Source organism: Bidens hawaiensis, unplaced genomic scaffold (assembly GCF_021521415.1).
Source record: "Bidens hawaiensis isolate Kalapana, Puna unplaced genomic scaffold, B.hawaiensis_p1.1 tig00024489_1, whole genome shotgun sequence".
Lineage (NCBI taxonomy): Eukaryota > Viridiplantae > Streptophyta > Magnoliopsida > Asterales > Asteraceae > Bidens > Bidens hawaiensis.
This window is the reverse complement of record NW_027493874.1, coordinates 140,177-152,214: the sequence shown is the minus strand read 5'-3', so window position 1 is coordinate 152,214 and position 12,038 is coordinate 140,177. Positions and strand designations below refer to the sequence as shown.

Genomic DNA, 12,038 nt, shown 5'->3' with positions numbered 1-12,038 from the left:
AACAATCTAAGGCTCGATCTTGGTTTGGGTACGTAGGAAAAGAAGTTACAGATCAAGTGTAGAATTATTCACTAGAAAAGATTGGCAGTCTACATAAAGAGAACAATTCTTTTATTTGATTACAAATATCGAATAGATAAAAATGCTTATGAGATGGAAATAATAGAATGGCATGCATACAATTAAAGCAACTAAGAACTAATAACTTGGATAACTTGGCCAGGAGAGACAATGTTTGGGTTAACAAGATGCTCCGCAGTTTAGAAGTCATTTTCCACAATCTCAGTGTGCTTCAACGTTACAGATCGAGCGGCAGAAACAAATTCTTTTGGCATGTTTGTCAAGATCAAGTTTTCAAAACTTTCTACCGATAGTAAGGATAAAGGAAGCTTCTTTAGATTTGTACAACACCTGATTTCCATGGTTTGGAGGTTCTGCATCGCTCCTTCATCAACAGTCAATAATTTAAGCTCTTCCAGCTTCCATAGTTTAAGAACTCTGAGGGAAGGGAACCCATTTTTAGGACAATGCATTTCTTCCCCCACATAAGAAGCAGCTAGAAGCCTAAGGACCATTAGGATCGGCAACCGAGATAGTGTTGGCATGGGATCTTCGCCTAACCGTGAGACAGATAAAGTTAGGACATTGAGTCCAGGTGGAATCTGATACCAAGAAAGAGACTCACGTAAATGTCCTAGTAAGTACAGTTGAGAGAGATTCTCGAGACGCGACAAAGGTTTAATGATGAGCACTGAAGGCTGACCCATTTTGTCCTTGGACCTTAATCTCAAAGATTGAAGGCTGACCAATGACAATATCCATGACCCGAATAAATCGTAGGTTGTTGTCGTGGTGCTGGTGGTATTTGTTGTTGTGGTGGCCGTTGTTGTTGTTATTGTGGACGACGACTGTCTTGTTATATCAAGTTTCCGAAGATTAGTCATTCTCATCAAAGTTGAACCAATCTTTCTCGCAATCTTCTCATCTACAAACAAACCCCATAGAGTCTGGAGCTGGCTAGGACCTCTATGAATGGCTGATTGCTCAGATATGTCTAAACGTTCTCCATTCAAACAAAGATGGTGGAGATGCTTCATGTTCCATATGGAACTTGGGAGAGTGGTGATACGTGTGTGCTTTATGTCTAGTGTTTCAAGGTAGAGGAGGCCACCAAGTGAAGAAGGAAGAGTATCCAAGAAAGTCCATCTCAACCCTAAATACCTCAAGTGAAATAGGTTTCCCAGATTCGATGGTAGCCGTGGTCGATAAACACCTTCTAAATCGAGCACCCTGAGGAATCCAAAACCTCTACCTTGAGTGATACTTTTTAAAAATGTTCTCATTTCTTCTGCAGGTATATCTTTCTTTCGGCCATTGAATGATATGAAGGAATGTATATTCTTGAAATCTTTAATATTGAAACAGTTCTTGATATTGGTGTATTCAACCACCCGACGAATTCCAAATCGATGTTCTTCTGTTGCGCTTGAATGTTCATCAGACTTTTGGTGGAGGTGGAAGAGGCCAATTTCTAGGGCGACAGGCAACAAGATGTCATGTAGGGCTCCGATCAGTCGGCATTTTTTGATTGACTCATCAGACCTCCATTTTGTGATTTCCACCATATTTCTCTTGACAAGTTCTTCCAGATATTCCTCCACTATGTCTTCTGGAATAGTCCTTCTGGACGGCTTCACAAAGCCCTCCGCAAGCCACAGTCGATACAACCTTCTCACAGGTATTTCAGATTCTTTTCGAAAGAGTGTCAAGTAAAGAAGGCAGGGCTTCAAGTGCATTGGAACATCATTATAACAGAAGATTAGAACATCAAATGACGGGGATTTGGTAGCAACTTCTAGTTGCTTAAAAACCTTTGACCATTCTTCGTAGATCTCCCCCTTTGTTGATAGCAAACCAGCAAGCAATGCAATCCCCACGAGGGTTCCATGGCAGCTTTCTACTATTATGTTTTTCAAATACTCCATGTCTTGATCGGATGCGAACGGGATTCTTTCTCTACCCCGTGTCTTACTAATGAAAAAATTAAGGCCTTCCTCCTTTTCTAGGTAGTTTAAGTGATAACGGTTTGATGCATCTGCAAATGAAGCGGCTTCTTTATTGGAGGTAGTTATCACCACCCTACTTCCACTGTATGCGTCTGGTAAGGCACGCCTTAGATCTTCCAAGAGCTCCCGACGGTTGATATCACTGATGACTATCAAGTACTTTTTAGTCTTCAAGAACCCATGAAGCTTCCCTCTCAGTACATCATCTTTGAGTTCCTCTTCAACTTTCAAACCCACCTTTTGCAGTATAGCCATCATAAGATGGCTAACTGACCAATTTGGGTCCATGACTACCAGAGCACTGCATTGAAATTTGTCCTTTAGCTTGCCGTAGACTGCCTTAACATGAGCTGCTTTCCCAATGCCAACATCTCCAAAGACTGAGATGATTTGAAGTACTTTTCTATTGCTGATCAACAGCATCATCAACTTATTCACATCTTTCTTAAAGATGATATATTCATTCTTTGGTGCATAAAACGCACCACTCTCTTGTTGTTGCTCCTGAACTGACGCATTGCCATGGTTTCCATCTTTCCATATTTGAACTTCTTTGATGATTCTGTTCATCTCTGATTTGAGCCTGGATATGTTCACAGAATAGCCCAACTCATGTGCAACATCCCTGCAAAGCTTGAACTCATTTCCAGTGAGTAAACCGCGTTTCTTGACAAAACCCCTCCTTAAATAAGTTTCTGAGAGGGAAAAGGATTCCACTGCGTCCCCCATACGGTAGACGTTGCCTAGAAACTGCAGTTCGTAATTACTTTGGTCTTGCTGTGCGTCATTTAAACGGCTAAGTTCCTTCAAAACCTTTAGTGCTTCGTCTCTAACCGCTTCAAAAGTTTTTGATTCCTCGAAGGTTAGTAAGTTTGTGAGTGTGTGTATCACAACAGACACAACAGCTTCAACAGCCATCTCTCTCTCTCCAAGAGGAAAAAAATAAGTTAGATGAATGAAAATGGGAAGACAAGTAATTAAGATCTCTCTCTATGATTTATGGATGGAGTTTGGTAGCCAAGACTGCCTTGGGCAGTTGGGTTAAAACCATTTTAAATATTAATGTCCTCACTAATTAATCATGCCAATCTCTCTTAAGGTCAAGTATTAAGCATGTGAATGCTATAAATTTAGACAATAAAAATATACAACTTAAGAATATTTGATGGAAAAACTGTCAGCTTAATTTGGGGCCAGCCACTCCTCGTTGAATAAGTCAACTGGATTGAGATCGGCCTTTAATTAACTATCAATACCCCTTCAGAACTCAGAGGGACCTTCATCAAAATTTATAGAACCGTTTGAAAAAAATAAATTAAATTTATAGAAGTTCCTTTTGTTTGTTTATTTGGATTTGCAGTCTACTCAGGTTTAATGGTAAAAAGTGCATTTTATGATAACGCCACGTTGGTTTCTTCATGCTGTTTCATGTCATATATATGATAGACAAAGGGTATTCAGTTCGATCTTGTTGTTTGAGTTTGAGATTATGACGGATACACACAAGATGATTGTAATAATCAAGAAGAAATACAAATTGCAAAAGATTGAATATATTAATATGGATCAAAGTGATCTTGGTGAAGAACACCGTTTACAATATGTAAATACACACACACACACTAAAATGGTGGGTCATCGTCTAATGAAACGTTAACATAACCGTTTCAACAGTATATGCATTAATTACCATATATGTTACCCGCATTTGCTAGCCTAATAATAATAATAATAATAATAATAATAATAATAATAATAATAATAATAATAATGTGCATAAGCTGAGTTGGATTAATAATCTTAAACTCTAATAAAGTTTATGTCTTCTAATAATGTATTAGGGTTTGCATGTAAAAATTATCGGCGTGTATATCAAAATCTGCTGATAATATAATATCAGTTTGTTTAAATCTTGCTCTACAATTCATTCACTTTGCTTGTTGATTGCAACAATTTATATAAGAGCGCACTTTATGTAGATTCGAAAAGAATTTGATCAAGAAGCAAGAAAAATCAAAGAACTCGTTCAAGAAGAAAGTTATGGAAGACTTAAGAAAGATCGATCTCGGCATTACAATCAAGGGACACAGGACTGATCCTCCTGTTAACTGCTGTTCGCATGTAAAAGGCCAGAATGAGATTGCAGAATTTTATATTGAGGAAGATCAAGAATTGAAGAGAGGAGGCCACAAGTTATCAAGGAAGTAGGCAAAGGGTCTTAGGAAAGCGATGAAAGGAAACAACAGAATGCCGATTGAATGTTACGTATGTTATTATAGAAGATTAATCCTTGATTCATTCACCTTATAATATTGGTACATATATAAAAGCCAAATCCCATATATTCTGGGATTGATCTTCAAACAAATCCTATCTATACATAACATGATATATATCAAATATAGAAAACCGATAATGATCACATATTGCTATTAGACCCCCGCAGTCGTAGCCGGAGGTTCTCGAAGGCTCAGACTGTTCCGAAAATCTTCAAATAGTGCTCTTGGCAGCCCTTTAGTGAAAATATCAGCTACTTGATATCGAGAAGGGACGTGAAGAACCCGAACCAGACCACGCTGAACATGTTCACGGACGAAGTGAATGTCAAGCTCTATGTGCTTCGTCCGCTGATGTTGAATTGGATTTCCCGAAAGATAGATCGAGCTAATATTATCGCAGTAGACTAGAGATGCTCGAGTAAGGGGGCAGTGAAGCTCCAGAAGAAGATTGCGGATCCAGCAAATATCAGCGACCACGTTAGCAGTACCGCGATATTCTGCTTCAGCACTTGAACGGGAAATCGTGGTCTGACGTTTCGATGACCAGGAGATTAAATTGTTCCCAAAGTAAACGCAATACCCGGAAGTGGAACGCCGTGTGTCAGGACAACCAGCACAGTCAGCGTCGGTATAAGCTTGGAGCGTGTGGGACGTGATTGGGCCGAGTGTGAGGCCGAGATCGGATGTCCCCCGAAGATACCGGAGGATCCGTTTAAGGCTATCCCAGTGTTGAATGCGAGGAGAATGCATATGCATACAAATTTGTTGAACTGCATAAGAAATATCTGGCCGCGTGAATGTGAGGTATTGAAGCGCCCCTGCTAGACTTCGAAACAAAGAAGGGTTTTCAAATTACGGACCAGAAGCACTGAGTTTGCCTTTCGTGTCAACGGGTGTGGAAACCGGTTTACACGATGTCAAGCGAGCTCGATTTATGATATCTATGGTGTAGTTTTCCTGTGATAAGAACATAGTATTTTCCTTTCTTTTTACCGAGATACCCAAAAAATAGCTTACCGGACCCAAGTCTTTCATAGCGAATTCAGACCCAAGACTATTCATGAGGGTCTGATGAAGCTTGTCAGAAGAGGTCGTCAGTAAAATGTCATCGACATATAGTAGTAAATAAGCTGTGTCCGATCCGTTATGGTAGATGAACAGGGAGTTATCACTTCGACTTTGAGTAAATCCCAAAGATAAAACGTAATCCGTGAATCGTTGGTACCAAGCCCGAGGTGCCTGTTTGAGGCCGTACAGTGACTTCTTAAGTAGACATACGTGGTCCGGCTGCGTTTTATCTCTAAAACCCATGGGTTGATACATGTAGACCGTCTCGTTTAAATTACCGTGTAAAAATGCGTTTGTCACATCAAGTTGATGGACTGCCCATGACTGTGACAAAGCTAACGAGAGAACGGTCCGAATCGTGGCCGGTTTAACAACCGGACTGAATGTTTCTCCACAATCAATGCCAACCTGTTGTCCCCGACCGTCACAAACCAACCGTGCTTTGTAGCGCTCTAAAGATCCGTCAGATCTAAATTTGTGTCTAAACAGCCACATACTACGAATGACATTCATGTGAGGTTGGCGTGGGACTAACTCCCACGTCTTATTTGTAATAAGAGCATCGTACTCGTTGTTCATAGCGTTTTGCCATTCAGGTGTGGACAAGGCGTCTTTGGTCGATTTTGGTAAGGGTTCGATGGTAGTGGTGTGCAGGTTGAACGTTGGTTTTGGTTTGGAGATCCCGTCCATTGCGCGGGTGCGCATGGTACGAGTCGTAGTGTGAGGGGGCGGGGTTGGTTGGGCTGGAGCAGGAGGCTGAGAGGTGGTTGTGTCGACGGGATGTTGTTTATTCCGTCTTGAGTAGGTGAGGATTTCGGGGGAGGTAGGGGCTGGAGAGTAAGTTGCCGGTGGTGATGAAGGGTCCGGCTGTACGAGGGTGTGAGGGGGAGCGGAGGCAGGGTTGAGTGTTTGAGGTGGAGTGGCAATGGGTTGATGTTGAGGTGGGGGTGAAGTATTATCGTGAGTGGTGGAGGGTGTGTGAGAAGGTGGGACCGAGGAGTGAATGTGGTTCCACATGCTCGGATGAGGTGGGTCTGCTAGAAAACGATATGGGTCGTTCAGTGGGGGCAGAGTAGTGGTATACGGGAAGGTTTGCTCGTCAAATATCACATGTCTTGAGGTGATCATTTGACGAGTGGTTAGATCTAGGCAGCGGTATCCCCTATGGTTTGGTGGGTAGCCGAGGAAAACACATGCGTTGGAGGGGTGTTGGAGTTTGTGAATGGTGGTTGGGGGTTTGAGAGGATAGCACAAACACCCGAACACACGGAGATGGTCGTATGAGGGAGAGCGGTTGTAGAGAATTGTGGTTGGGTTACTGAGTTTTGCGGGTTTGTTTGGGAGTATGTTCAATAAGTACGTGGCGGTTTCGAGGGCATAGTGCCGGTATGTATTTGGAAGGTTGGCTTGAGCTAGAAGGTTCGAACCATGTTATTAATTGTGCGGATTTTGCGTTCCGCTTTCCCGTTTTGGGAGAAGGTATAGGGACATGATAAGCGGAAAATCATGCCTTGTTGGGTGAAAAAGTGGTTAAAGGAACTGTTGACATATTCCTTACCGTTGTCACATTGTAATTGTTTTATTCGTTTTTCAAATTGGGTGTGAATTAAATTATAAAAGTGACAAAAGATATTATAGACTTGGGATTTTCTAGCAAGTGGGAAAATCCATACGAAATCGGAAAAGTCATCAATAAACAAAATCTAATATCGGTGACCCCTGGAACTCAAAACCGGTGAGGTCCAAAGGTCACTGTGAACAATATCAAAAGGTGCAGAAGTACGATTGCAAGAATCAATAAATGGGAGTTTAACACTTTTCCCCAAAATACATGGTTCACAAATGTTTTTATTAAATTTAGGAAACGAAATAAAAGAAGACTTCTTGAGGGTTTGCAAGGGTTGTGTGCCAGGGTGCCCAAGACGTTGATGCCACAGTTTTTGAGTGATCGCCACATTTGCCGAGTGAGCCTTGACTTTTGAGAGCATCTGTGGCTTGAGGAGGTAGAGATCACCGGTACTGTTGCATCTGAGGATATGGGTCCGCGTCTTAAGGTCCTTCACAGAGAAACCAAAAGGATCAAATTTAATCGAAACCCAATTATCAGTATTTAGGCGTCGTACAGATAACATATTATGAATTAAATTGGGTGCGTATAGGACATTTGTTAATTTAAGGGGTGGGAATGGGGGTGGTAGGGTCTGATTGCCTTGTCCAACAACGGGTATGGTCGACCCGTTTCCAACGATTATATTACGATTATTGCAATTATTAAAATAAGACGAGAAGTTACCTGGTTGATTTGTCATGTGTGAAGTAGCACCGCTGTCCATGGCCCAAGGAGTATCCGGAGGGTTAAGCGACATGGTGTAGAGTGCTTGTTCGATGTCTGTCGGTGCATACCCAGCTGCATAGGCTGTAGTCGGCCTTGGTCCAAGAATGCCGGGTGACTGGTTGTTGTTGGGTCGGGTGGTAGTCGGGTAGGGGCAGGGGGGTTGGTTATTCCAAGGGGTGGATTGAGTCGATTGACCCCATGCAGGTTGGAAAATCCATTGACCCGGTACCGATGTGTTCTAGGGACTGAAGTAAGCTTGGCCACGACTTTAATGTGACCGACCCCCGTTCCTGCCACGGACACGACTGCGGGATCTGCCACGTCCACGGCCACGGTCAGAGGCTGTGTCAGTGGTGCGTTGTTCCTGTCGGGTGGAGGTGGTATCCGATTTGTAGGTGGCGGCGTGGAGAGCCGTACCTGCGGTTTGAGATGCCTGTAGGGATATGTTGGCTTTACGATCAAACTCCCACATCAGTTTCGAACGAGCCTCATGAAAGGATGGGAGGAGTGTGAGGTTGGAGATGAGCATTGCGATGCCTTCGTATTGTTCGTTTAGGCCAGCAATTAGTTGTTGAACCATCTTTTTGTCGGTGAGAGGGGCATCGACGTTGGCTAGCTGATCGGCCAGGACTTTGATTTCCTGACAATAGGCGGCCATGTTATCAAAGTTATCGAGTCGGGTGTTGTTGAGTTTTTGGGTGAGGTAGATATGGCGGGAGGATTTGTTATCTTTGAATAGTGTTTCGAGGGTCGTCCACGCTTCGTAAGCGGTGGTGGTGGGTTTGAGGATAGTGTTTAGAAGGTCCATCGAGATGGTGCCATAGATCCATTGGAGGACTATGGCGTCGAGACGATCCCAAAGATCATCAGCGGGTGGTGGTGGCGTTGTTTGTTTGGCAGCCTCGGATGGCGAGGTTGCTGGTGTGTGATGATATGAGGTTGAAGGTGGTCGTATACCTGATAGGCACGACAGTGGATTTTGAAGAGAGTTGACCAGGACACGTACTGGCCGATTTCGTTGTCAAGGGTGATAGGTACAAGGAGCTTGATGTTGGAAACTGTTACTGCTAGGTGAAGTTTGGATTTCATTAGGAGAGGGGAGGAGGATGAACGGTGGTGGAGGAGAGGATCGGGCCGCCGGAGATACGGAAGAAAGTAGGCCGGCTGGTTATGGCTTCAATGATACCATATAGGAGATTAATCCTTGATTCATTCACCTTATAATATCGGTACATATATACAAAGCCAAATCCCATATATTTTGGGATTGATCTTCAAACAAATCCTATCTATACATAACATGATATATATCAAATATAGAAAACCGATAATGATCACATATTGCTATTAGTTGTAGTGCAGGACGTATGAGGTCATGATGAACAATTACCGAAAGTCATCGGTCGACAATCGTATGTTATATATGCAGTAATCTTGGACATTTTGCTACGAATGTCCACCAAACACATATGCACTCACATACAAATATCTATTAAAGAGTGATTACATCATTACACAATTCAGCCAATGTGTTTTATTACAATTACACATAAAGTTGACGGATAAAACGTAACTTAATTGTACGTTGGGAAGGCAACAATAATATTCAAAAAGAAAATGTAAAGTGATATGATTATAACAAGAACTCAAGAAGCATATGTTGCTACAAGTTATATCTATTATATTTGCTAAATAACTGCCAACTTAACTCTCCCATGACCATCGTTTATCTGAAAGTGTTCAGTGATGCCAAGATGTGCCATCAAGAGCCAAACATGAGTAAGAAGCTCTCCACCCTTCTCAAGCTGGTGAGCATGGTCAAACCCTCTGCATTGACTAGCTGCATAACCAAGAATCTCCACCCACAAATCACCCACCATCTTCCACATCTTTGCACGACCTTTCACCCTACCCATCTCGTTCAATGAAGCGGCAAGTTTGCAGGCCTCAAACAGTACTGACTTGCTCCTATCTCCCTTCACTCTTTGTGGGAATACTTTGGTGCTAACTTTTCTCAACATTTCATAGGCGTCATCTTTACTAGTGTCGCTTCTCTCTTTAAAAAATACTGTGGCTTCTGCACAAGTGTCTCTGAACCTAATTATTCCGATCCCCATGGGTAACATGAAAGGACACATGACCAAGATGTATAACATGTAGTCTGCTAGATTCTTGCTGAATATCATGTAATTATACCATTCGTTTTCGTTAACATGTAAATCTGGACGCCTGCATCTTTCAGTTTCATATAAGTTGTAGCAGAGATCAGTGGCAATATGCCAAATGAGGATGCTATGGTCGAATTCCACATCAAGTACTGCCCATTTAAAAACACCATATTTTTCGCTCTTTGTTAGGGAAAGAGCTCCACGACTGGTGAACAAGACCTTACGATCCAATTCTGTGTTCTTTGATCTTTCCTTGAGGTTATCAAAAATAAAACGCTTCAGATCATGCGTTACCGGGACATGTTCCAACTGGCGATGACCCTCCAATTTTTCCCATAAGTTCTTAACCCTATTAGGTAACGAGACGAGCCTCAAAACTCTTTGAAAGGTTGAGGATTTCAGGTTGAGGCAAAAATCTAACAAGCTGTACTGATACATAGAGTTCGACCATCTTTTGCCTTTCTGAACGGACTGGAGTGACCGGATTAGGCGGCCACCAATCCTGGAAGAATTATGGATGGACCATAGATTAGCCCAATCAGATAAAAGCAAAGATTTGACTGCATATACTTCAAGCAACATAGCACCTATCAGCAATATGTAAGTAATCACAACATCAACGTGTTGACGTTTATGATAGTCCACACCTATTAGTGCGGAGAACGCCACCAACACAGTAAGTGTGATGCAGAAAGTCATGAGACGGAAAAATAAACCAAAGCGAGTATATATAATGGGTGCTTTTGTGTAGAAGACATCATACGCAAATCCAAGTTCAACTTCAATCACCTCAAAGGCGGTGTTGTAGTCATGTTTCTCAAAGAAAGCTTGGCTCTCATCTCGCGGCTGGAAGCCAAGAATGAGATCTACAAAGAGCCTCTTGAAGTTTAGAGTTTCAAAGAAGTGACCTGCGCTCTCCAGAACTGTTCTTGCATCAGGATGAGTGAAACGCGAAGCACTTGTGTTTTCAAGAACATATTCGGGTGACCATTGCTCTTCCACTTGAGCAGCGGAAACATCGTACCCCTCTGCCTCTTTTAAAGAGAATTCTTCCATGAAATTGGCATAGTTAGGGCCTGGATCCGTATCTGTAAGAGCCGAATCCCGAAACTGGTCCCGGTTGGCGGTCATGAGAACCCATGTTCTCTCACCATACTTGATCATGCCACACAGAAGCATGGGGATGGTGAGCCAGGAAATAAGGCCGCCTTCCCATGCCAGAAGAGTAATGTAGCATGCTGCAAATGTTTGGACACAAAGCCCAAGCAAGTGCCTTAACCATAACTCGTTATCAGCTAACGCGTAAGCAGTGATGGTGTCCGGTCCACCAAGGTGAAGCAATAGAAACGGTGCCCAGAAAGCCATCAGCGTTAGATCTCCATACTCTTTGTTGCTGCTACCCGAGCTGCCAAGGTTCCCTTGGCAGTCGACAAGAAGCCCAAGGGCAACGGTGGCTACCCAGTCGGCTAACAAATATGCACACCATATAAAACCTCTGATCCTTCTCATGGCGATATACTTCCTCCGGTTGCCACTGTAGATTAGTGAGATTTGCACCGCAAGGCTGACTAGTACCAGTATTCTTAGCAACCATTTGTTATATTCTTTCCTCAAATGATCTGGAAAAACCTCGACCAGTCTCCGGGATTGGTTAACAAGGATTAAACTGCTCAAAACTGGAAAAAAAAACAGATAAGATCTTAAAATTAACTACAACTATATCACAAACGATAAGCAAATGACTTGAGTTGATTATGAATAGTGATTAACTTACTGCTTAGTACCATTGTTGGTAATTTCTGGTATCTAACACTTAAATATGCTCTAGTGAAATTGGTCCTGTGTCAATCAGAAGTTAGATGTAAACTTACACCATGACCAAGACTCCAAGAGGTTGGCTGGTCTGCCTTTATTAGTTCTTAAATGCCTAGATCTGCAATCTATCAACATCATCATTTTTTTATAAACTAATTCCATGCTATCCATAAATCTTTAAAAGAGGACTTTTAACATGGTCCCTCTTGGAACCTTCTCAACAATATTTTTCAGAGCTAATATACATTACTTCTATGATGCTTTTATTTATTTAATTTTCTTTTTGTATGTATCCTTTTAACACTAA

At 42.2% G+C, this 12,038-nt stretch overlaps 3 protein-coding genes across 3 annotated transcripts; all 3 read right to left on the bottom strand.

The window, feature by feature from the left end:
- Positions 1–74: 74 nt before the first annotated feature.
- LOC143569474 (putative disease resistance protein At1g50180) lies at positions 75–3,005 on the bottom strand. Its single transcript, XM_077055367.1, has one exon. The coding sequence runs from the start codon at positions 2,982–2,984 to the stop codon at positions 261–263; it is 2,724 nt and encodes a 907-aa protein (XP_076911482.1). The 5' UTR covers positions 2,985–3,005; the 3' UTR covers positions 75–260.
- A 5,011-nt stretch (positions 3,006–8,016) lies between these two features.
- On the bottom strand, positions 8,017–8,556 carry LOC143569482 (uncharacterized). Its single transcript, XM_077055375.1, has one exon. It carries the CDS (start codon positions 8,554–8,556, stop codon positions 8,017–8,019), a length of 540 nt encoding a protein of 179 aa, XP_076911490.1.
- Positions 8,557–9,257: 701 nt separating this feature from the next.
- Positions 9,258–11,908, bottom strand: LOC143569473 (uncharacterized). Its single transcript, XM_077055365.1, has one exon. The coding sequence runs from the start codon at positions 11,423–11,425 to the stop codon at positions 9,437–9,439; it is 1,989 nt and encodes a 662-aa protein (XP_076911480.1). The 5' UTR covers positions 11,426–11,908; the 3' UTR covers positions 9,258–9,436.
- Between the last annotated feature and the right edge of the window lie 130 nt (positions 11,909–12,038).